This window comes from Schistocerca gregaria, chromosome X (genome assembly GCF_023897955.1).
Source record: "Schistocerca gregaria isolate iqSchGreg1 chromosome X, iqSchGreg1.2, whole genome shotgun sequence".
Lineage (NCBI taxonomy): Eukaryota > Metazoa > Arthropoda > Insecta > Orthoptera > Acrididae > Schistocerca > Schistocerca gregaria.
Genome location: NC_064931.1, coordinates 115,978,293 through 116,003,987, shown reverse-complemented (window position 1 = coordinate 116,003,987; position 25,695 = coordinate 115,978,293). Strand labels below are relative to the sequence as shown.

Below are 25,695 nucleotides of genomic sequence, written 5' to 3'. Positions count from 1 at the left end.
TTAGAGAACATTCTGGTGTGGACAGAGAGGTTATAAATAGATGCAAAATGCACCACTTGCTTTCAGAGCTTCTGTTGTTATGCTGATGCATTCAGATGTTATCCGGTCATTCTCCTGTTATGATGAGCTTTATAAAAAGGTGTTTGTCTGATGTGCATGTCACTTCTAAGAAGTATTTTGAAAAAAAAAACTGTTAAGAACTGTACTGTCAAAAGCATTTTAATCAATATTATCACAAACTAATCCCTTTAAAGAACAAAGTCAGAGATTATCTACAAGAAATGAGAAAAGATAATTACATTATTATATCTAAAAACAAAGATGATGTGACTTACCAAACAAAAGCACTGGCAGGTCGATAGACACACAAACAAACACAAACACACACACAAAATTCAAGCTGTTGCAACCAACGGTTGCTTCTTCAGGAAAGAAATTCATTTCAAAGTAGACACAGGAGTGATGGTTTCCCTGGTGAACCTCCCCATGAATGCTCACCTAGGATGCCCAATGTTGGTGTTACCCTCACACAAGATGATTACATATGGTGACAGCTCAGTTCCCCTTAGAAGTCAGTTCACAACTACAGCAGCATACAATAAGTTTACATGGTTGATAATGCTGTTTGTTGTCAATAGTCTCTTGGCAGGCAACATTTTCAGCATGGATGCCTTCTTGCTGTTTGGGTTTCTCATCATGTATGAAGTTCAGGGTACCCCAACATGGTTCCCTTCCAGGAACTTGATGGCTTCTGTATCTCTTTAGCATCTTTGTTCAAAGCTGGCCTGTGGTGCACCACCAATTTCAAGGCACGTATTTCTCTACATCCAGATGTACTGCCCCATTTCTGTCAGGCCCATTTGCTTTCAGTCCCTACAGATGGCAGCTGAGATCAGACTCAATTGCCTTCATCAAGCTGTGTTAATTGAACCTGTCAAAACCAGCATTTGAGCCATATTCCTCATAGTGGTTAAGAAACCAAATGGCTCCCTCTGACTGTGGAGATTTTGGGTCAACAATCAATGTGTACCCCATGCCATGTCTAGAGGATCTCCTCACAAAGCTTCTCAGTAGTAAATATTTTTATAAGATAGACCTTGCTGGTGCTTATTTACAGCTCCTGATGGATGAGGAATTGCAATGCATTATGGCCATCAGTACACCCTTTGTGTCGAACAAATGCAATCACTTGCCCTTTATGATTTCTTCCTCTCTGGCAACCTTCCAGAGATACATGGAACAGTTAACTATATCCATTCCCACTTGTATCAATTACCTAGAAAACTTAATAGTTATGGGTGCCCAATGCACAACCTTTGCACCCTCTTTACTATGTTGTGTGATGCCGGGCTCAAGTGCTGACTACACATATACCAGTTTCTTCAGGAGCAAGTGGAATATCTTGGGCATTTGATCAGCAAAGATTGGAGTCAACCCACTGACCACAACATTTCACTGTTGACTCCCTTCCATGTCCCCAAAAGCTATAAAAGCTACAGGCTCTTTTGTGTAAAGTAAATTATTATTCTAACTTACTCGCACAAGCAGCACACATTATGCAACCAGTTGCAGAAGAAGAGCACATTCAGTTCCAGTGGTTGGCTGTCTGTGAGCATGCTTTCAGCCAGCTGCAGCACATGTTATGCTCACCACCCCAACTTATGCCCTTTTCTCCATCAAGTCCTCTTGTTTTGGCTGCTGACACTTCCTCCTATGACATTGATGAAGTGCTGGCGCATCATAACAATGATGGTACTGTGCAAACCAGTGCCTATGCATCAAAGACAGTGACACCTGCTCAATGAAACTGCTCACAAATCAAGAAAGAGACTTTTGTGATCATTTTTGTCTTGAAGAAATTCTGTGTGTATGTCTTTGGGGATAAATTTACCCCCATTACTGGCCACAAATCATTATTAGCACTCTTTGGTCCACACTCGTGGCTTCCAGAATGGACAGTCCAAAGTCTCCAGCATTGACCTCATTTCCTTAGTTCTTACAGTTACACCATTTACAAGCCTACCTCACAACACCCTAATGCAGATGTGCTCTCTCATCTATCCTCAGGACCAGACCCAGCATTTGACGAAAAGGAGATCTCCTTGATGATTAAATCTTCTTTGGTTATCAGCCAAGTCAAGGCATTGTTTGAACAAACAGTGCTGTTGCGCAGGGTGACTGGGTTCTGTGATTTGATCTTTAAAGAGGCTGTGGAGACAAAAATTGAGAAGAGCACTCTAATGCAAAACCAGTGAAGGCAGCAGATGGAATCGACAATCCACACCAGGACATCATGCTCACACCCACCAACATGCAGGGAGCCCTCACCACTACCAGCCTTGACATCCCCACTCCCCTGTTCCCCACTCCCCCGTTCCCCACTCCCCCCCCTCCCCCCCCCCCCCCCCCATGGGCCGCAACACCCCATCCAGAGGTGAACGATTGGTGGTGCCGATGCAGATGAGGCAGAGTAGGGTGCAGTTCAGTGGCTGTAAAGAACTGGACGTACATGAACCCGACACTTCACCTGAAGATGACAAATAGGAAACTTGTTGAAATGTTGCTGCAGAATGACATCTTGACTCAGCTGATAACACAAGAAGACTTCATCACGGAAATTCACCAAGAAAGTTTAAATTCACATATAGGAGATCTCCTCTTTCAGCATTGACATAGAATGGCTACACCCCTTGAATGGGTTTCCCCTTCCTCCTATTCACATTTCCACAGACGGGCTCCATGACCCTAACTTACAGAATGTCACACACTATGTGCTTCATGGGTAGCCCACTTATTTTTCCAAATCTGCTGATCCAGATCTCTGGGCCTGGGCTCACCTTTCTCATAATTTGTCTGTTGTTTCTGATATTCTTCTGCTGGATGCAAAGGTGGATACCTAACATGTTGTCTTTCTGATTACCTTATGCCCTCATATCTTGAAAGTTCTCCATTGTGAGCATTGGGGTGTGTCAGAGATTAAAGCCCTTGCCAAACAACAGGACTGAGCAAAGACATGGAGGCCATGGTGTGCATCTGTTCCTCATGTACCCAGCATCAGGCTGCTGCTCCTCAGTCTTTCAACCCTGGGTCCACTCATCATCGTCCCTGGTAACACATTCATCTGGTCTTTGCTGGTCCCTTTCTGGGCTTATGTGGCTCATTGTCAAGGATGCTTACTCCAACTACCCCCGGTGGTTAGAATGGTGTCCACCACTATGACTGCCACATTCAATTCACTTACCAAGATTCTAGCCATCAAAGGGCTTCCTCACATCCTCCTGCCTGACAATATGCCCCAATTCACGACAATTACCTTTGAACAGTCCTGTAATTACAATGATTTAAACATCTATTTAGCCCACCTTTTAACCCATCCTCCAATTGTGATGTCGAGTGGTTGGTGTGTACGTTTAAACAACCAACATTGAAAGCAGTGGGAACATCTGCCACTGCAGTGGCACTTACAATGTTCCTGAGCATCTACATGAACACTCCTGTCCATGACCACAGCCTGGCAGAGCTCCTCCATGGATGACAGCCACGTACTCTCTTCCAACTCCTGGCACTGCAGCCCTCAGAACCCTGGATGTTATATGCTGGACAGTACCCCCAGGCTCAGCAGTCTGGGCCCATTCCTATGGAGCTAAACTTTCATGGATGCCAGTTACAGTAGTGGCCACCCATATGTGGTGCATTATGATGGTTGCTACTCTGCGAGGTTTGGAGCATCGGCACACCAACCAATGCTGTTCCCACTTACTGACTGTGTGACTATTGGTGGGTCACTCGGAGTTCGTGTACCAGCCCTTGCAACCCCTTCAACCATGTGAGTACAATTTTGCACAGCAGGGCACCATCAGCAGTTGCAGGGGATACAGGTTTGGAAGTTACCTCACCACACAGCATCCATCACATCAACAGTTGTCTCCCATGTCACTGATCCCCAGAGTGCACTGCCTGACGTCCCGCTTTCCTTCTTCCACCTGGAAGGCTCCCCCACCAGGACACAAACCATGCCACCAGCCAGTTCACCTTATGAAACATCACCAAGGCATTTCAGGCGCTATGAGCCCATTTTGGGAGGGGAGAGACCTGGTATCCCAGCCCAACAAATTCAAAACTGCACTGGAATGCATAGACCTAGATGACAGTCGCTAGGTGGTGATCCTAATATTTGTGAGCACTGCTGTCATGTGGGCCATACCCCACCTGCCAGCCTATAGGCACCTGCAGCTGTGCTATAAAGCTCACAGTGCAGCGGCCCAGACCTCAGTCATGTTCTGACAGCCCTCTCATATGGTTCATTGTAAACAGGGTTGTTTGGTGCCAGATATTGCTACATTTGATTTACTCCCTGGACTTGTAATTCTGTCATATTGCCTTGTTGTTCATCCACTGTTGTTATTGCCTTTTGTGGCTTTCGGCAAGTCACCATTGATGTCCTTGGCCAGTTAGCCACTGTCTCCTGGTCACGTCCAATTCCGGTTACTATACGCTGGGTTCAGGTCGAGACTCTGGATAGGCCAGTCCATTACAGGTATGTTATTTCCATGAACCATTGTCTCAGAGATGTTGCTTCATGACAGGATGGATTGTCATGCTGATACAAACAATTGTTATCATTGAAGTCATTGAGCTTTCATGACCAACACATCTGTTACTACTTCTCTTTTGGTAACGCAATACTTCCTGGCTCTTGCAACATCTAGTGGTCAACTCAGTACTACACAGGGGTGTTTGGACATGTATGATCACACTGTGTGTATTTAATGTCGGTTTGTAGATACACTAAAAATGTGCTTCATGTTCAATGTTATGGTAAATACTATAAAGGGCGTTCAAAAAGAAATGAGCCAAAGGCATAATTTTAGAAACCAGAACCTTTATGTTAGAAATATTGACTCTGGCTGTTGAGACACTTGTCCCACTGTGACACAAGGTGGTGAATGCTGTCTCATAAAATTCCTGGGGCTGCGATTTTAACCAGTTCCACATATACATCTGGACGTTGTCCGAGATGAATCGTTTGTTCCTCAGATCCTTTTTAAGGGGATCAAAAGTGATGTACTCACAGGGGGACAGGTCCAGACTGTATGGAGCGTGGCCAAGAACTTCCCATTTGAAGTTCTGTAGGAGTGCCATGAGTAGCTGGCCATATGAGGCTTTGCATTGTCGTGGAGCAGAATGACTCCACGGGTGAGATTGCCTGGTCATTTTGATTTGGTTGTTTGGAGAAGGGTGGTTAAGGTTTGCAAATAATGCTGGGCATTCACTGTTGTCCCATGCTGCAGGAAACGAATCAGAAGGAGGCATTCTTGGTCAAAGAAGAACGTGAGCATAGGGATGAACAATTCACCTTGGACGACAACATCCATCTTTAAGTGCAGAACTGGTTAACATCACAGCCCCAGGAATCTTATGAGATAGCATTCACCGCCTTTTGTCACAGTGGGACAAGTGTCTCAACAGCCAGGGTCAATACTTATAACATACAGGTACTGGTTTCTGTAATAATTCATCTGTCTAGTTTCTTTTTAAATACCCTTTATATTTGGATACTTGAAAACATGCAGACGTTGTGCTGGATGAAATATGATGATTTATGTAGCTAATCATAGAAGCATAGTTCCAATTTTGGTTTTTTGTCTGGGATTATTTTGACTTGTGCATATAAGTGTGAAAGAAGTACATTACAAGAGGAAGATGATAACTCTTCTCAGTGCATCAGGCTAGCCATCTAACACTTTATGGCTCTTAGAACATGAGTAGCTGCATCATCAGGACTGTATGTGCTTCCTACAGTACACAAGAAGGGCATTCATCTAAGATCCATGGTTAGTAATATTAGAGTGCATGAATATCAGTGAGCAAAATAAACTGAAGCATTAAAGAAACTGGTATAGGCATGCATATTCAAATACAAAGATATGTAAATGGGCAATGCCTATATAAGACAACTAATGTCTGGTGCAGTTGTCAGATTAGTTACTGCTGCTACAATGGCAGGTTATCAAGATGTAAGTGGTGTTATAGTCGGTGCACGAGCAATGGGACACAGCATCTCTGAGGTAGCGATTTTCCCATCTGACCACTTCATGAGTGTTCTGTAAGTATCAAGAATCTGGTAAAACATCAAATCTCCAACATCACTGCAGCCTGTAATGATACTTGAATTACGTAATCATTATGGTACCTCACCTGAACCTCTCAATACCAGTAATATTGTACTGTGTTTCTGCAAAGTAGTTGACATATTTCTGAGACAACATTCAGATTTGATTTCATTTGTGATACATCGATATGTTTATATTGCAATGATATTATTCTTATGTGTATTTTTTCTTTTGTCACTATGATCTTTGACATACTTGTAACTCTGATTTTTGGGCTTGTAAGCGATTGTTAGTTAGTTGTTAACTTGTTAGAGAGTCGGACCTTGAGAAAGTCAAGTCGTGGACGTCATGTTGCAAAGATGAATATTGTCGTCAGCTTATAAAATGTGAACTTTAACAGTGACTGTGAGGAAGATGTTTTCATGTATGTTTTGTATTGTGAAGTGATGTTTTGTGTTTACGTGATATTGCAATAAAAGCAATTAAAAGGAAGTGTAACTTAAACTCAGAGTGCTGATTATTTTTTTACATCACCATTGTCCTGCAAAAGTACCTGCAACAGTGTAATCTCCAAGAATGATTTGTGTAGCGCATCTACAAAACTTTTGAATATAGCAGAATAAAACCTAGGCCTCTTTGCATCTGAGCTTGGAATCATAACCACCTAGATTTCCAATGACTGAGCCATAATTTTATGATGAGACCAGTGTGGGAAACACAAAAAGATGAGTGCCTAGCTTTTTCATTATTACATGAAATGACTATTAACTGTGCTGTAATGACACCTGCCACATAATATTATTGTTGTTGCCCGATAATGCAGTATTTAGCAGAATGAGCAACACCACAATTGTTATTAAGATTTTGACCTTTGTTGTGGTAGGGTTGTTAGAAGCCGGAAAAAGATCCTGCAACAATGGGAACAACTATGACTGAGGAGAATTCTTCAACATGGCAGAAGTGCAATCCTTCTGCAAATTGCTGCAGATCTCAATACTGGGCCATCAGAAAGTATCAGTGCATGAACCATTCAACAAAACATCATTGATATGGGCTGTTGGAGCTGAAGGCCCACTCATTTACCCTTGATGACTGCATACACAAAGCTTTACGACCCATCTGGGCTCTGTAATGGTGTAGAGCATGTGTGGTTGGAGTGTTATGGGAACCCTGATATGTCGAGGTATGACTCTGACAGGTGAGATGTATGTAAGCATCCTATCTGATCACCTGCATCCATTCATGCCCATTGTGCATACTGATGGACTAGGGCAATTCCAGCAGGACAATGCAACACCCCATACATTCAGAATTACTACAGGGTGTCTCCAGGAACACTCTTCTGAGTTTAAACACTTCCACTGGCCTCCAAACACCCCAAACATGAACATTATTGAGCATACCTGGGATGCCTTGCAACGTGCTATTCAGAAGAGATTTCCATCCCTTGTACTCTTATGGATATTTATGGACAGCCCTGCAAGATTCATGGTGTCAGTTCCTTCCAGCGTTAATTCAGACATTAACTCCATACCATGTCATGTTGCAGCACTTCTGCATGCTTGTAGGGATCCTACACGATATTAGGCAGGTGTACCAGTTTCTTTGGCTCTTCAGTGTACATGAAACACATTCTCAGTAAATATGAAGGGGAGTGCAAACACTACACTCGCAGCTAAAGTCACTTTGTACACTGCCTCAGTCAACTCCAGCTCTGGTAAATGAATATGTCCATTTTGATGCCCTTTCATATCTTAACAGTGTCCCACTTTCTGACTTCTTGGAACTAGGTACTGAAAAATTCAATGATTGTTTCCCTGAAATGTTTAGGCACGGTTTCACATCAACTTATTTCATGTTTTTGGAAAATATTACAAAGGAATCAATGGCATGGTATGGGTAGTACTGTATCATCTATTGTGATAATCTTATGCATGTAACACTTTGAAGGACATTGTGCTTCTATTGATGCATGGATGATACGCTTGTGGTGTGACAACATGAAATGAAAAACAACTTATAGAGTTTCTTAAATACTGAAACTCTACTAACCCTAACATAAAATTCTTGATGTAACATTATAAAAAGGGTCAGCTTCCTTTGCTCTGTGTGTTAGTTCAGGGTTACAGTGTGTATAGAAAACTCTAGCAAAAAGACTCCTGTCTCAATGTCTCAAGCTATTATCATCATCCACAAAGAAATTCTACGTCAAAGACTCTAGTGCATAGAGAGTGAACACTATCAGACAGCAAAAGCCTTGTTGAAGAATTACAACATCCGTAAATAGTGTTCTGAAGGAATGGGTACTCAGATTGAAGACAATTGAGCAGGCATTGCTGTCAAAACAAACAACTTCAGAAGAAAGGATAGAGACTGAAAAGAAAATTAAAAGCAAAAAATCACTTATATACTTTACTATGGTCCATCCTCTGGAAATATTGGTAGGTTTCTATTGAAACATGATAGGCAAAGTGTGTCACTCTCTTCAACAAATATAAAAAAAAAACCTTCTTTCTAATGTTAAAGGTGACTTATAAGGGCAATTAAAAATTTTCGATCTGAAACCTGTACAGGCCAGAATTGGTATGCCAATTAGACAAAATCTCCTAGAGCACTGAGGCAATAATCCTGCTGATTAATCAGACTGAAGATACCTGCTTGGTAAAACACCATGTCCTGCTATGTGGAGAAGTTCTTAACTGCATGCTGCATACTCTTATCTGACAGGAATCATTGGCACTTCGAAGCATTTTTTAAGGGATCAAAGGCATGATGATCACATGTGGGAGAAATCAGGACTATAGGTGGGTGCTCAAGTGTCTCCCACCTGAGTTTATATAACTTCTGCATTACCATGTTTATGATATAGGGATGTGTGTTATCATGAGCTTGGCACAACTTTCCACAGTGGCAGTTTTCAACAGATATGCTACCATGTGCATATTCTTGATTCTCCACTGGATGTCTACCAGCGTTTGTACTTTGGCAGCCAGGAAAATAGTAAAAGGATGTTGGTGCTATCTATATGTGTTTGGCAATAATGTAGCCATAATTCATGTTTTGACACTTACTGCACGCACACTGGAAAGAAACAAATGTCACAATAATCCCTTGCCTACATGTCAGTTCTTATATACACACATTGGAGTCATGCTATGTTGCACATATTCTGCAGCAATGCCCTCAAATGAAAACTTTTTGATTGCCTCTTATAAATATCCTAAAGCTGGGTGTGTACCACATTTCAAGTGAATGTAACATGAACAGTGGAGGAGAGGTGCAAGGAACGTCATGACATACCTAACTAAAACAGCCAAGAAAATCAGCTGTCACTAAGTGCTCAACTGTGTACAATCATGAAATGAAATACAAGACCAGAATCATGGTGCAAATATCAGATTTGTAGGACAGTGTAGTTAAGTAGTCTAGAAAAATAAATATCTCAGAAAATCGGATAAACTGGCATGAAAGCTTCTATTTAAGTAAGAGTTTAGATATGGCAAACAACTTTTTAAGATCCCAGCATCCAACTCATCCATCAGAGCTGGAAAATGCAGGGAGAATGTGCATTTCATGGAACAACAGGGGCAGTTTCCAAAAAAACAAATGTCCATGAAAGGGTACCAGGAGTCAAACAGCAGCATGACATAAAAAATATTTTGCAGTCTTGTTGGAGTCCAGCCAGTGAGTATCCATAATACACCTTGCAGCACCTAGAGGTGGCTGGGTTGGTTGTCAAAATAGTATGCAGTAAAACAGAAACAACAACTTGGCTGAACACATGGAAGCACTCCATAAGCAATCACAACAAGAAATCCTGAGAGAACACATTAAGCACTTCTTTTATTACTGATTCACAAAAAGTATATATTTATTTCAAAACCAAAACTAGAATGCAGTGCTTTAGGTATAGCAACAAAGCAACCTTAGGAGTTTCTGCTTACCATTGAAATACAATTTTATGCATTGATTACAAACTGTTACTCAGTAATTAATCTGTAGCAGCTGACATTTAAATTAAAAAAAAAAAAAAAAACATTGATTATCTAGTGAGCCCCAATGAAGAGAAATGACTGACAAAACTCCATTTAATGTTGCTTTGAAGCTTTATGGATCCCCATACACCACTAATATAATGAAAACAGCTATCCAAAAGTTCCTTCAGCATTTGGGTTTCGTGAAAGATAGTCTGAAAAAAAGGCTACTAAAAAAAACTGTAAGTAAACTGGTCTGCAAAAAATAAAATAAAGTAAACAAACAACATTGTTTAGGGTCTAGCACAGACTTTTTCCTGCATATATGGCTATCTATTAATAAAATGGCATCAGTGGAGGAGATTTTAATCAAACAACAATTAATAGGAAATTTACAGTTTTGTATGTGGTCAGCTTTACAAGATATCCTGCAAAATGTTACTGAATGTGTTCCAGAAGAAATACCCAGAAAAGATTGTTTGGAAGCCCATTCATTATGGAAATATATTTGATCTAATATTAACAAATAAACTTGACCTCTTTGTGGAAATCTTCATAGCATTTGGTTTCAGAGACCATGAAGCAGTTGTAGCAACAATGGTTATCAAAGTACAGAGGGCAACTACAACAAGTAGGAGGTTTTATATGTTGAGCAAAAAATGAGGAGGCAGTGATATCATATCTCAATAAGGAATTTGAAACTCTTTGCTCTGAAAAGGAGCTAATGTTGGGAGGGATCTCCATGGTATACAGTCACAGTAAAGAAACTTTTACAGAAACAGAGGCTACTTCATAATAGGCGTAAAACAAAACATAAAGCTATAAATAGAGAGACACTGAATGAAATGCATTTTACCATAAATAGAGCAATGTACAAAGCTTTTAATTAGTACAATAGCCAATATTATTGAAATATCTCTCTCAAAACCTAAAGAAATTCTGGTCATATGTAAGGGTTCTTAGTGATAGTAAGGTTAATGCCGAGATACGTATGGATGAGACAGAGACTGAGAACAAAATCAGAAATGGTTAACTCCATTTTTCAACCATTCCTTTACAAATGGAATTCTGGGGGTATTGCCTTCATTCAGTTATCATATCAGGGCAGAGATGAGTGATTTAGATATCAGTGTCAGTATTTATTTATTTAATCATATGGTGATTTTATACAATATACAGTTGATATAAGGCAAATGATTTTATGCAATTTACATATGATATTAGACAAGTTTAACCTTAAAGTCTGTGTTTTTCAACCAGTTAATTACGCTGGGTGTGAGAGTGAACAAGTCATCGAGAATTCCAGGGTGTGAATGAAGTGGACACCATTGAACTAAATGTTCAATTGTCTGCTCTCCTTGATTACATTCACACATTGGTGAACTGATCCAGCCCCATTTGTACCTGAAGTACCTACAACAACCATGTCCAGTTCTTAACCTGTTGAGGCGGCACCAAAGGTTCCTCGGTAGGTCAAAACCTTTTGGCTTCTTTGTGGGATCAAGGTGACTGGCTCTTGTTCCCAATGTTTTTGTTGACCATTCATGCTTCCAGCTTTCATTTAGATCAAAACCATCCCTGATAAGTTGTCCTGCAGTAACACTTGCTGGTCATCTTGACTGCAATCATTGCTGTGGCGGATGACAGAATGCCTGGTGCAGTGGTAGAGAGGGTGATGCAGAGATTTTCTTGGCCTCCCTCAATAGAGCTTGTTTCCACCTTAAGTGAGGTGGAGGGATGTGACTCAGTACAGGTAACCAGTGGCATGGGGTTGATTTGATGGAACCAGTAATGCAGTGCATTGTGTCATTAAGTTTTGTATCTACCTTCTTCATATGGCACTTTCCAACCAGACAGGTGCACAGTACTTGGCAGCAGAGTACACAAGACTGATGCCAGTTAAATGCAGACAGTCAACAGGGGTTCCCCAGGTGGTACCACTGAACTTATGTAGTATGTTGTTCCTTGCAGTAACTTTATGAGAAAGCTGGGTGATGTGCACTCTTTGTAGCTCAGGGTTCTATCTAGAGTGGTTCCAAGATTTTTTTGGAGAGTATTGTACCTCAATGTTTGTCCATTGAGCAGAACTCTTGGTTTGTAGTTCGCAGCACGATTCGCTAGATGGAAATGAGAGACTTCGGTTTTTGATGTGCTTGGGATCAATCTCCAGGACTTAAAGAAAGTTGACATCTTCTCCAGATCCTCTTTAAGAATTCGTTCACCATCTTTGAAATTACTGCTCTGTGCTACCAGTGTGATTTCATCAGCATAGATGGTGACAGGGACTGATCTACAAGCTACTGCAAGTTGTACCAAGTCAAGAAATTGTGGATCTAATATCCAGCATGCTTAGTGAAAGGCAATTTGAATTGTGTCTAGGCAGCTCTAAAAGCCACAAACAGAAACTAAATAATGGACTACCACAGGGATCTATTTTAGCCCATCACTATTCAATTTATACATTAATGATTTACTAACCACAATCAGTGTCAGTGATACTGAGAAACAATTGCAGTTGCTAAAATTTAACAAAACTCCTGGACTTGACGGAATCCCTATTATATTTTATGCCAAATTTACCACTGTGTTAGCCCGTCATTTAACCATAATCTACCAAGGACCCCATCAAACAAAACACTGCACCCAAAAGTTGGAATAAAGTACAGGTCATATCCATCTACAAGAAGGGTGGTCAGATCTTGATAAGATTTCAAAGTGGTTTAAAGGTTTGCAACTTGCTTTAAATACACTGGAGCATAAAATTGTACACATCACAAAAAAGGAATGCAGTATCCTCTGCCTACAATATCAGTTATATACAACTGCAATACTTGACTGTAAGACTTTGATGAGAGGTCACATAGGCTCGGCTGTAGATAAAGCTGGTGGCAGACTTTGGATCATTGGCAACTTGCTTTAAATACACTAAAACATAAAATTGTGAACTTCACAAAAAAGGGATGCAGTATCCTCAGCCTACAATATCAGTTACATTCAAAGTGGAATACTTGACTGTAAGACTTTGATGAGAGATCACATACACTCGGCTGTAGATAAAGCTGGTGACGGACTTTGGATCAATGCTAGGAAAGTGCAATCAGACTACAAAGAAGACTATTTGCAAACTATTTGCGTGGCCTATCCTAGAATACTGCTCAAATACATAAGTTCCACACTTAATAGGCTAGCAGGGAATACTGAATGTGTACAGAGAAGGGAAGCATGTGTGGTCACAGATTCATTTGATCTGTGAGAGAGTGTAACAGAGATGTTGAGGAAACTGAATTGCCACACACTTGAAGACAGATACAAAGTATCCCCAGAAAGCCTACTTACAAACATCCAAGAACCAGCTTCGTCTAAGAAACTACTATAACTCACTGTGTATCACTCTCACAGGAACCATGAGGACAATATTATCTTAATTATAGTGTGCACAGAGGCATTTAAACAGTCGTACTCTAGACACAGAAGGAAAGAAGCCCTAGTAACCGGCACTGTGGGAAGTATCCTCTTCCACTCACTTCACAGTGGTTTGCAGAGTATTGATCTAGACGTAGAACAGGATTTAATTAGCTATTTACTGACAATATTGATTGTTGAAGTAGTTGGTACCAATAAAATATGAGTGTTTTCTTCTAAGATTGCACTGCGAACTTTACCACTGTATTGGTACAAAATATTGGCACTTTTGACATCATAAGTAAAATGATAATTTTCTGTAATATCTAAATCACCTTGTTCTCTTACTGATTTACCCTGTTTCTCTGTTATCAACCCTCATACTGTTTTAATTTTTTCTCAGTTTTTGTTATTTATGTACACATTCTCAACATGAGGTGAGAGTAGTGATATATCTGCATTTGTGCTAATTATAAATGTGCTATTTTATACATGAAATTAAAACAATATGGTAGAGAGTTAAAAGGGAAACTGCGCACATTGTTATGGAACAAAATAATTCAGATATTAAAGGAAATGAGTTGATCTAAATGACAACACATATGTAGTGGAAATTAATTGAATTCTCTGTTGGGTCTTGGGAGAAAATGAAAATAAATAGCAAAAAATCAATACCATGGAATTTGATTTTAGTTTGGCTATCATATGTCTTACATATAAGTGACCCCTGATCTTATACTGATAACTATAATTACTTCTTTTGTCTGAAACTGAAGCCTAATAATCATGTTCTAATTATGGCAGTGGGATAAAAGTATGTTTTATATTTTGTAGTAATAGGGAAAATATTTGTAATAGCCACTTTCTTCACATAGTAGATGAATTTAGTGCACTCCACCCAAAAGCTAAAACATTGTAGTATATGTAAGAAGCACAATCACATCATTCAATCAATTTGCTGTCAGTGTGATTTCTACTACAGAAACTATGGAAAAAAGGTGTGAAAGAAAGTAAAACCACCCAAAAATTGATAAAAACCAAGACTGACTTCATTGTTAATAGTAGTCCCTGAAATCCTGGTTAAGTTATATTTTATAATGGGTAAGCATAGATAGTGAATGAATCAGAATTTAGACTGAAGAAAGACCTTTCTACTGAAAACTGATTTACCTGTCACATATGACAAAATGTTATTCATAAAGTTTCCAGAAATATTTCTATACAGTTGTATTGCAAAAATCACATAATTCTTTTGGAGACATTTAAATTTTAAGATACCAAACATACAATTGACAACTGGTTTATTTAATATTAGAACAGAAAGCAGAGACAGCTTCATCCATTTGGTAACAGATCATATTTCAGCTGCAGAGATACAAACAATTTCTGAGTTCCATTTATGAATAAACATGATATTCGAAGTGCAGACAATACAAAAATGTGGAAAGAAAATACCAGTGTTGCAAGAAACTGTTCAGAAAGATCTACTGACAAAAAAGTGGCAGTGGAAGCTCATTATCATCACATAATATTAGACATAAAAATTGCATTACTAAATCACAGCAAACAGTGAAGGAAAAAGAAAAATCAACTGGTTATGTCAAGAGACTAGCAGTAATCATGTCTGATATCCAATCAAAGTAGAAAGCGACTGGAATCAAAAAGTCTGAAGCACCAATATAGGAAGTGCTGAAAAACAATGAAGTGCAGTAAAGAAAGGTGTAAAATGAGTCATAATTGAAACAGGAAATGATGTACATAAAAGCAAAAGTAGCTTTGCATTAAGAACACTGAAAGAAAATTTCACAAACAAATGATTTCACAAGCATCCCCCACAGACATGACTTATTTGAAAACTCTGGTGTACATGGATAAATCATCATAATAAACCAAAATTTCAAGAAGATTTGTAGCAATTTTGTACAGACAACTTTCAGTGAATAAACCAATTCTGTCATAGAGCACTTTATTAGACATGAACTAGTTGTGGCACTAGTTGTGGCACCACCTAGATGAGAAAGTGCTGGCTAAAGAAATTCTTCAGGTGATAAAAATGCAGGAGTGGACACCCACATAAAAATTACACTACATGCAACAGGTTTGCTGCCATTTCAAAAAGAACAAAACAATGCACCAGCAAGATATGAGACAGAAGAACCCTCTAGCTCCACCTTATGAGGAAGAAGTTATATCAGCACCAGAATGTAAGGAACCACTGTCACCAGCTGCTCATTGATAGCACCAAAAGCAGTAGGGTAAAATGAAGAAACATCAGAACACCCACTGCTGTCAGAAACAGCAGAGCAAACAGTAGATCTTCTGACAACTGCTAGGGCATGATCTAGATTCATAGAAAGTAGCATCAGAAACAGGAAGCCCACTGAAAAGGACCTTTTTTGTGTGTATCCAGTCAAGAGCAATACCTACAGGAGGTAAAACTGCGACTGCAACAGCAGTGAGAGAAACAGATAAGTGCCAACAGAAGAAGAAGAAATACCTGCAATTGAAATGTGCAATATAGCAAACAGGTGATAAACAATGCCTCCATATTATCTGAAGAATATTTTAATCTCTGACATGAAGAAGAGGAAGCCACTACAATAAGTAGAACCAAATGTTCAGTCTCTAAACAACAAAGCTTAGCATGTAGATCTCCTGGTGGGAATATAGGCATCTTTACCTCAAAACTGAGTCTGGGCAAGGTATCTAGTCCAAAAATTAATACATTTCTTTGTGGTGATTTACATATCAGTACAATGAAGTCAAATATTGTCAGTAATACCTAATTGAATACACTGTTCAATTATGGCATATCTTCACTCAAAAACTGTGCAACTACACTAACTAAACAACCTTCTGTAATGATAGACCATATAGCAAGAGATATTGACAGAAAAAATGCCATATATTTGTTCTAAATCTAGGTCTGTCATGTCATCTCTATCAGTTCCTCAGAATCAAACCTGTACGAATTTGGAGGTCAGTTATAATATGGAAAGTGGGGTCAAGTGTATGCAGAAACAAATGTTAGCAAAATGTTTAATAAATTAATGGTAATATTTAAATTAAAATTTGAAGAATCATTCCCAAAAAACTGTATTGCATTGGAACTTCAGGTAGAAAAATATGGGAGACAAAAGGTATCAAAAATCTTATGAAAAAACTAAGTATTTGACAGCCATCAGATATAGACAAAATGAGCCAGATGTTTTGGAATTTTACAAAAAAAAAAAAAAAAAATAGGGAAATTTACAGGAAAGTACTCCTAGCTATGAAAAATCTTGCAACCAACACATTATTGTTGAAAGCAGAAAAAAGCAAAGGAACCTGGTACATTATCAAGTGGGAGATAACAAGTTTCAAGATGCTGTTGTTTTATCCATCAGGGACTAGCCAGCAAAGTCAGTGGCGCTCTTGTCAACAACTGAGATAGAGGTTAAGCAGGTTTACATGACATTCCAGTCACTCTTCTTAAATAATGCACACATGACATAAAAGCACTATTAACAGAAAGAATTAATTTATTACTCAAATCTGGCTGCTTTCCAAAATAGTTGAAACAAGCTACGTTGCTCCTATACTAAAGAAATTATGAGGCAGAAAATATATAAAACTAAAGACCAATTTCAGTACTGTCTTCCATTTCTAAAATAATAGTAATGAAAAATAGATTACTGCACTGCCTGACTAAACTTAACATTCTTTGCAATGAACAATTTGGTTTTAGGTCCAAAAGAGGTACAGAGTCTGATACAGCATAGTTTACGAAAACTGTTCTTGAAACTCTGGACAAAGGTGACCATGTAACAGACATCTTTTGAGATGACAATGTTAACCACAGAATTCTATTATATAAACTAGAAATATTGTGAATAAGAGGTGTGCCAAATAAGTGGATTGACTCCTATACAGAAAACAGAGTGCAGTGAGATAAAATTTATATACTTCAAGATGATTCACTAGAAAAACAAATATCTGACTCAAAATATTTTAATATAAGAGTACCTCAGGGAAATGTATTGGGCCCTATCCTCTTTCGAATGTGCATCAATGATTTCCCAGACTATGTCAAATCTGGAGAAAATACTGTTTGCAGATAACAGCATCATACTGATCTCAGATGAAACACTGACACAGCTGACAAACAGAAGCCAATTATGCTCTCAAAGGCATTCAAAAATGCTCATTAAACAATAAAGTAACACTAAATGCAAAGAAGACAAACTGTAAAATTTTTGGAGAGAATGAAAAACACAATGGTGCTAGATTAAAAGTCAACAATGCTGTATTACTATGTACCTATGCAATTTGATAAAATTGAAATTCAACCCACTTCTCCTACTGAAATTAGGAAAATAATAAATTCACTCAAAAGTAAAAGCTCACATAGAATTGATGGCGTTTCCAACAGAGTACAAAAACCTTGTTCCCAACAAGCAAGTAGGATTCACAGCCACATATGTAGCAGAAGGTTGAAATTAACACTACAGATAGTCTGCGAAAACCAGCAGAGTCCTCTAACTGGGGAGGTATCAAGAATGGTGTCCCACAGGGTTCAGTCTTGGGTAGCTTATTGTTCTTAATATACAGGGTGTTACAAAAAGGTACAGCCAAACTTTCAGGAAACATTCCTCACACACAAAGAAAGAAAATATGTTACATGGACATGTGTCCGGAAACACTTACTTTCCATGTTAGAGCTCATTTTATTACTTCTCTTAAATCACATTAATCATGGAATGGAAACACACAGCAACAGAATGTACCAGCGTGACTTCAAACACTTTGTTACAGGAAATGTTCAAAATATCCTCCGTTAGTGAGGATACATGCATCCACCCTCCGTCACATGGAATTCCTGATGCACTAATGCAGCCCTGGAGAATGGCATATTGTATCACAGCCATCCACAATACGAGCACGAAGAGTCTCTACATTTGGTACCAGGGTTGCGTAGACAGGAGATTTCAAATGCCCCCATAAATGTAAGTCAAGAGGGTTGAGGTCAGGAGAGCGTGGAGGCCATGGAATTGGTCCACCTCTACCATTCCATCTGTCACCGAATCTGTTGTTGAGAAGCGTACGAACACTTCGACTGAAATGTGCAGGAGCATGAACCACATGTTGTGTCGTACTTGTAAAGGCACATGTTCTAGCAGCACAGGTAGAGAATCCTTTATGAAATCATGATAATGTGTTCCATTGAGCGTAGGTGGAAGAACATGGGGCCCAATCAAGACATCACCAACAATGCCTGCCCAAACGTTCACAGAAAATCTGTGTTGATGACGGGATTGCACAATTGTGTGCAGATTCTCGTCAGCCCACACATGTTGATTGTGATGCTGACATTAGGTTTATCGTCAACTGCACGAAGAATCGCCTCATCCATTGCAGGTGCCCCTGTCATTCTAGGTCTTCCCCAGTCATGAGTCATAGGCTGGAATGTTCCATGCTCCCTAAGATGTTGATCACTTGCTTTGAACATCTTCCTGTTGGGACACTTTCATTCCGGAAATCTGTCTCAATACAAACATACCGCGCCATGGCTATTGCCCCGTGCTAATCCATATATCAAATGGGCAATTGCCAACTCCGCATTTGTAAACATTGCACTGACTGCAAAACACGTTCATGATGAACACTAACCTGTTGATGCTATGTACTGGTGTGCTTGATGCTAGTACTGTACAGCAATGAGTCGCATGTCAACACAAACACTGAAGTCAACATAACTTTCCTTCAAATTGGGCCAACTGGTGGTGAATCGAGGAAGTACAGTACATACTGACGAAACTAAAATGAGCTCTAACATGGAAATTAAGCGTTTCTGGACACATGTCCACATAACATCTTTTCTTTATTTGTGTGTGAGGAATGTTTCCTGAAAGTTTGGCCATACCTTTTTTGTAACACCCTGTATATTAACTCTATATTCATGAAGATGCAAAGCTAGTTCCTTTTGCTGATGATACAGGTATAGTAATCACACCCAAGAAGCAAGAATTGCCTGAGGAAATTGCAAATAAAGTCTTTCAGAAAATTACTAAGTGGTTATCTACAAACGGACTCTCACTAAATTTTGAGAAAACAGTTTATACAATTCTGTACAATAAATGGCATAATACCATTGATAAATATAGACTGTGAATGGAAGTCTGTTGCTCAGGCAGAATACTCAAAATTTCTGGGTGTGTGCACTGATGAGAAATTGAACTGGAAGAAACACATCGATGATCTGCTGAAATGGTTAGGTTCAACTACTTATGCTATTAGGGTCATTGCAAATTTTGGTGGTAAACATATCAGTAAATTAGCCTACTATGATTATTTCCTTCACTGTTTTCACATGGCATCATATTTTGGAGAAATTCATCATTAAGAGACAAAGTATTCATTGCACAAAAGCGGTGTAAGCAGAATAAAAGCTGGAGCCCGCCCAAGATCACCTTGCAGACATTTATTTAAGGAACTCAGGATATTTACAGTACCTTTGCAATACAAATTTGTTGTTAATAACACATCCCAATTCAAAAATAACTGTGAAGTGCACAGCAACAACACTAGAGGAAAGGTTGATATTCACTGTTCTGGACTAAATCTCACTTCGGCACAGAAAGGGGTGAATTATGTTGATATTCATTGTTCTGGACTAAATCTCACTTTGGTACAGAAAGGGGTGAATTATGCCAAAATAATCTTTACTCATTTGTCAAATAGTATTAAAAGTCGACAGATAGCCAATCAACATTTAAAAGCAAATTAAAAGAATTTCTGAATGACAACTCCTTCTACTCAATAGATGAATTCTTAGATATGAAGTAGTTACTGTAAAAAAATTAATTAATTAATTAATTAATTAATTATTTTGTGTAAAGAAAACTTATGTTAAAGTGACACATTCCACATCATTACAAAATGTCATTCATATCCATGACCTATGGAACAAGGATTAATTTATGTATGTAAATGGGATCAAATTCTTGGGCATAAATGTAAACTGCCAACTGAAATGGGCAGAGCATTTGAAAGTTTTGACAAATACAATTTCTACCACTTATTAAGCCATTCAAATCCTTATTCCAGTTTGCAGCATTTCATTTCTAAAAGCATCCTATTTTGGACATATACAGTCAATACTCTTATGGGATCATGGTTTGGGTAATAAGTGCTGGGAATATAACAGGCTGTGTTTGAGGTAAAGAAAAGGACTGTGCAAATAACTGTGTATTGAATTATTTAAAGGATAGAAATTCTGACTGTAGCATGTAAATATATGTTTCAGAATATAATATACACTAGAAAAAATATTCATCTGTGTGTCACGAGCAACTCAGTACACAAGTATGGAATCAGAGTGAGTCATCATTTACATCTAAACATTAAAAAATTCTAAAACATAAAACAGTGTATTACAAAATGGACTAAAGCTGTACAATGACTTGCCACAGGAAACTGAAGATGTAAATGACACCAGCACGTTTAGTCAAAGGCTTAAAAAATCTGGTTGATATCAGTTATTAAACTGTAAATGAATATTTAAAATAGCCCTCAATAGCCTCAATAGTAATACCTAACTTTATTTCCGTAAGAATGTTAGTATGTAACTATATGTAGATTGGAACTTAAATAGTGGCAACACTGCTGTGGAGACACTATGCAATGAAATCTACTATTGTCGCTGATAGCACACATTGCTGACATATCTACCTTACCTCTGAGCAAATGGACTCACCCATCCCACGTCACCAGCATGCACACAATCAAGGGAAACACAGTCACTTGTGAGCGAGTGGTCTAACGTAGCAGTGTCACTATGTTTTCAAAACAGGAACACTGGAGTTGGATCAAGATTGAATATGCCAGAGGTCATACAGCATGACAGTGTCATCAAGGTCTTCAAGAGGCGTGCGGAGAATCTGCATTGCCGTGGCAGACTGGGTAAATAACTTCAACATAGGTTGGCAAACTGTCGCAGACATGCATTGGACAAGTCATCCTAGCGCCTCTGAAGAAGAAGTGCATGGTGTTGCCATGTTAGTGGACAGTGATCAACGCCATACGATTTCTGAGCTCACCCACAAAACTGGATTAGCACATACAACTGTGCTTCGCATCCTGAAGGAATGCCTGGGCATGTGTAAAGCTGCATCACGATGATCACGATGGGTTCCGCATGACTTGATGGAAATGCAGAAATGGATGCATTATGACACTGCTTAGACGCACTTGGAGCACTATGAGCACAAGGGAGAGGCTTTCTTATGCTGTATCATAACACTGGATGAGACATGGGCCACATTGTACGAGCTAGAACTGAAACGCCAGCCAATGAATGGTGTCATTATGGGTGGCCACGAAAGTTGAAAGTGCATCAGAGCCCCAGTATGGTGAAAGTTATGGTGATTCTCGTGTACGACTGTGATGGTGTTATCCTAATGCACTATGTTCCTCCATGGCAGACCATCAATGCACAGTATTACTATTCATTTTTGGAACATCACCTGTGACCAGCTTTGTAAGGAAGCAGCGACACTTTATGTGCAACCCACCCATCATTTTGCAAAACAATGTGTGGGTGCATACGGTGCAAGCTTTGGCTGCACTGTTCAGTTGATGGGACTTAAGTACTTGTGACTTTGATTTAATTTCAGAGATGAAGGGACCACTTCATGACATTTGCTTCAGAGCTCTTCCAGAGATTCAGCAGGCAGTAGACCGCTCCATTCACACCATCAACATAACAGGCTCTGCTAACAGTATACTATGTCTTCCACATCACTGGCAATGGGTTCTACACAACGCTGGTGACTACTTTGAAGGACAGTAACATGTGCAAACATGTGTTCGTTGGGAATAAATAGTTGCCACTACTTAAGTTAAGTATATGCCACAACTAGGAAGGCTATTGGACTAAATACAAGAATTACAACAAAAAATTAAAGTAATAATGTATGTTATTGAATAAAAACCATTGTATCAATCACTGATGATATTTATACAAATGTACACTCTACTGGGAAAGAATAAATAAATAAATAAATCAGCAAATATACCATAGGTTTTGAGAGTGTCTGTACCCATTTCCTGCTTTCGTATTAATTGCCTTTGGTATTATACTGATGAACTAATATAATTCTCTTGATGAAAATTAAAAGCATCATAGTCAAGTTGAGCAAGAAGTGTATTATCAGAAAGGAACATCAATGAAGTATTTGCTAATATTATGGACAGTCTTTTGTGAATGGACTGTCATTTAATTTAATAAACACAGTTTGTACAGTTCTTCAAAATAGGATCCAACATTTTCAGGTGGAAGATGAGGAAAAGAAAAATATAAAACATAGTGTTAAAAACGCTGGGTATTCATACTGGTAAGTACTTGAATTAGAAATTACATCTTTACGAGCTTTATTTTGGGACCTGTTACTGTGTTTGTGTTGCTGACTTTGATGATGAAAGTGGCAGAACATTAGTTATATTAGCATACTTCCATGTATTAGTGTCATATGGATCAATATTCTGGAATATCTTTAGGTCTACAGTTTCCATCTTGCAGTAAACTGTGGATGTAACTAGTCATACAATGACAGCTTCAAAATACATTTACAACCTTAAGGAATTTGTTGTTAATAGATTTCTCATAATTTCAAAACAACAGTGACATACAAGAATATACTAGAAGGTACTGGCAAAAAATATAAATTAAAATCAGGCATAACAGGAAGCACTCGGTCAATTATTTATGTGTTTATGGATGATATTTGTGACATCTTGATGCAAAAAATGTCAATAGGTTTACAAATAAGATACATTTACTCTGTGAAAATATGTTCACATGCTGTTTATTTACATAGCTGGATTTTTATTGTAATTTCAATTATAATAAACATTATTAAATTCAACCCAATTGCACATAGATATTATCTTTTCAGAAATTAATCTATGAAGTAGGAACAGTTCTCAAGAAAAATGATTTTCCTTTGGTTTTAAACTGCTTTCATTGTCTGACATCTCCTTTTATTCACAAGGAAGGTGGTCAAAGATACTTATGGCTGAATACTGTGTTATTTTCTGTGCAATAGTAAGATCAAGCTGTGGAGAGTGGAGTCTGTTTTGTTACTAATGTTATATTTTTGAATGCTGCTATTCTTTGGTTGTTTACAAACTTCATAACAGAGTCAGCATGTTGTGGGACTGTTGTTATACTGTCCAGTTTTTTTAAACTGTTGTCTGCATGAGGTTGAAGGGTGAATACCAGATATCTTCCTTTCAAAACACTTTGTGTCTTGTTTGGAATCATTCCAGAAAATTGCTGCTTAAGACATTTATCAACAGAAGTATGATATTTCATACAAACATAAAAGATAAAAACATTACTCATGTAAATGGCCATAGTGTAGGAACAAGAATAAACTCATGAAGAAAAGTATCATTAGTGTTAATATGCTGGCATGTTGCACATCATAGCATGATATCATGGATATTATTTAGATTTACTAACAAACATACTGAAATATTTTGTGTGAATGCCAGAGCATATAAGTGGCTAATAAAAGGATCTTAATTAAAATATATTAAGCTGTATTGATGAATATAAAGGTAGGTACCTACCTTGGCACAAATAAAATGGAGTTTTGGCATAACAGTTGTTTGCACCAAATTTCCATTGATGATTAGTCGGATTTCCATTGCATCAGTAGTAAAGGCAAAAATGTAAGGAAAAGCACAGACTGAAAAAGACAGAGATACATGAAGATAATGAATTATTTTTTTGCTTGATTTCACAAAAACCTAATTGTAAACTTAACAATACATTCCTACATTTTGTGATTTTTATGAAAGGTAGCACATCAAGTACTTATCAGTATATTAACTTCCCTTAACTGGAATCAGGCATTTTATGGTTCTAATTGCAAACAAGTTTTGATACCGGTCCTTCAGTATATTTCCTGCTTCCTGACTATAGCATACATTATGTTGACAATGTCTGTTAACAAGCACTATAAATGGTTACAATTAGGAACTAGCGCACTGTGGTATGAAATACAGTACTGACACATCTGTGGCAGTAGACAGCATAAGACATAGGATTTTTCATTCTTATTTATTGAAATGTTTAAACAGAAGTAACCCAATAACTATAAGCTGATGAGTAACTGTAAAAAATATGAGGGTCTACATACTTAGTTTGGGTTAACAGAAGTGAAATGTCATTTCCGGTTCACTTGCATGGCATTTGTTAAGGTCAGTATCAATCATTGTATCTTAATCTGAATGACTGAGTGGTGCAATAATTATTAAAATTTGTAACAGACTATCAATTATAGGGTGGTAATCAGTGTGAAACAAACAAAACATTAAAAATCACCTGAAAAAACTGAACTAGATCAGGTTATCATGTAAATATTCAAGTTACAGCATGCTCTGTACACGGCATCATTTCAAGAGGTAATAACATGACAAAGAGAAGAAAGGAGAAATGGCTCTTAAAATTGTTTTTCTTGAAAATGCCTGCTGGATTGAAACTGGTCAATATTACTGAATAAAGCATTTTATTCAACTAACACACAGCATCAATGGAACCATGACTTCACTTAACTACTCTCAAAGTGTAACTCATCATTATTTTTTAATCCTTTTTTATGTATTGTTGACAGTTATTGGTGGATAATGCTTTAAACTGACCTTGAAAACTTTATGTAATTTGTTTGTTATACATCCTGACTCTTCACAGAGCGTCAAGGAAAAATATTGTGATTTAGTGTTCCACTGATGACAATGTCATTAGAGGTAGTGTATAAGCTTTGCTTGTTCTTTTTGAAGGAGTCATCCTGCCATTTGCCTTAAGCAACTTAGGGAAGCCATGAAAAACCTAACTCTGGTTAGTAAAATCTTCTCAAGTGATCAGACAAGTGGTAGCAGCATCTTGTCACAATGTTTCGATGAGTTTTGTACCCACCACCTTCAGGCAAAGTGTCAGGATGCTATACTCTGCATATCTATATAGACCCAGGACTGCTGACCTCTTCTGTGTATATACCATTCTTCCAGAAGACGATGCCACACCAGCGGTCCTGGCAGGTGGCAAGCCCTGATGCAGAGGTTGAGTCCTGATGTCTGTCCATTCTATCTGTAGATGCCACAACCTTAAGCCAGAGGATTCCTGTTGTGCTTTTCCAGTTGGACAATCCCATGCTGCACTG

The 25,695-nt window shown here is 38.4% G+C and overlaps 1 protein-coding gene across 2 annotated transcripts in view; it reads right to left on the bottom strand.

The window, feature by feature from the left end:
- Positions 1-25,695, bottom strand: part of LOC126299380 (GTPase-activating Rap/Ran-GAP domain-like protein 3) — a 1,486,407-nt gene that overhangs the window by 8,312 nt on the left and 1,452,400 nt on the right. For both annotated transcript variants that reach the window (XM_049991244.1, XM_049991245.1), the window contains exon 21: positions 24,104-24,222. In XM_049991244.1, the coding sequence (XP_049847201.1) occupies positions 24,104-24,222 (119 nt within the window). The remainder of the gene's footprint in view (positions 1-24,103; positions 24,223-25,695) is intronic.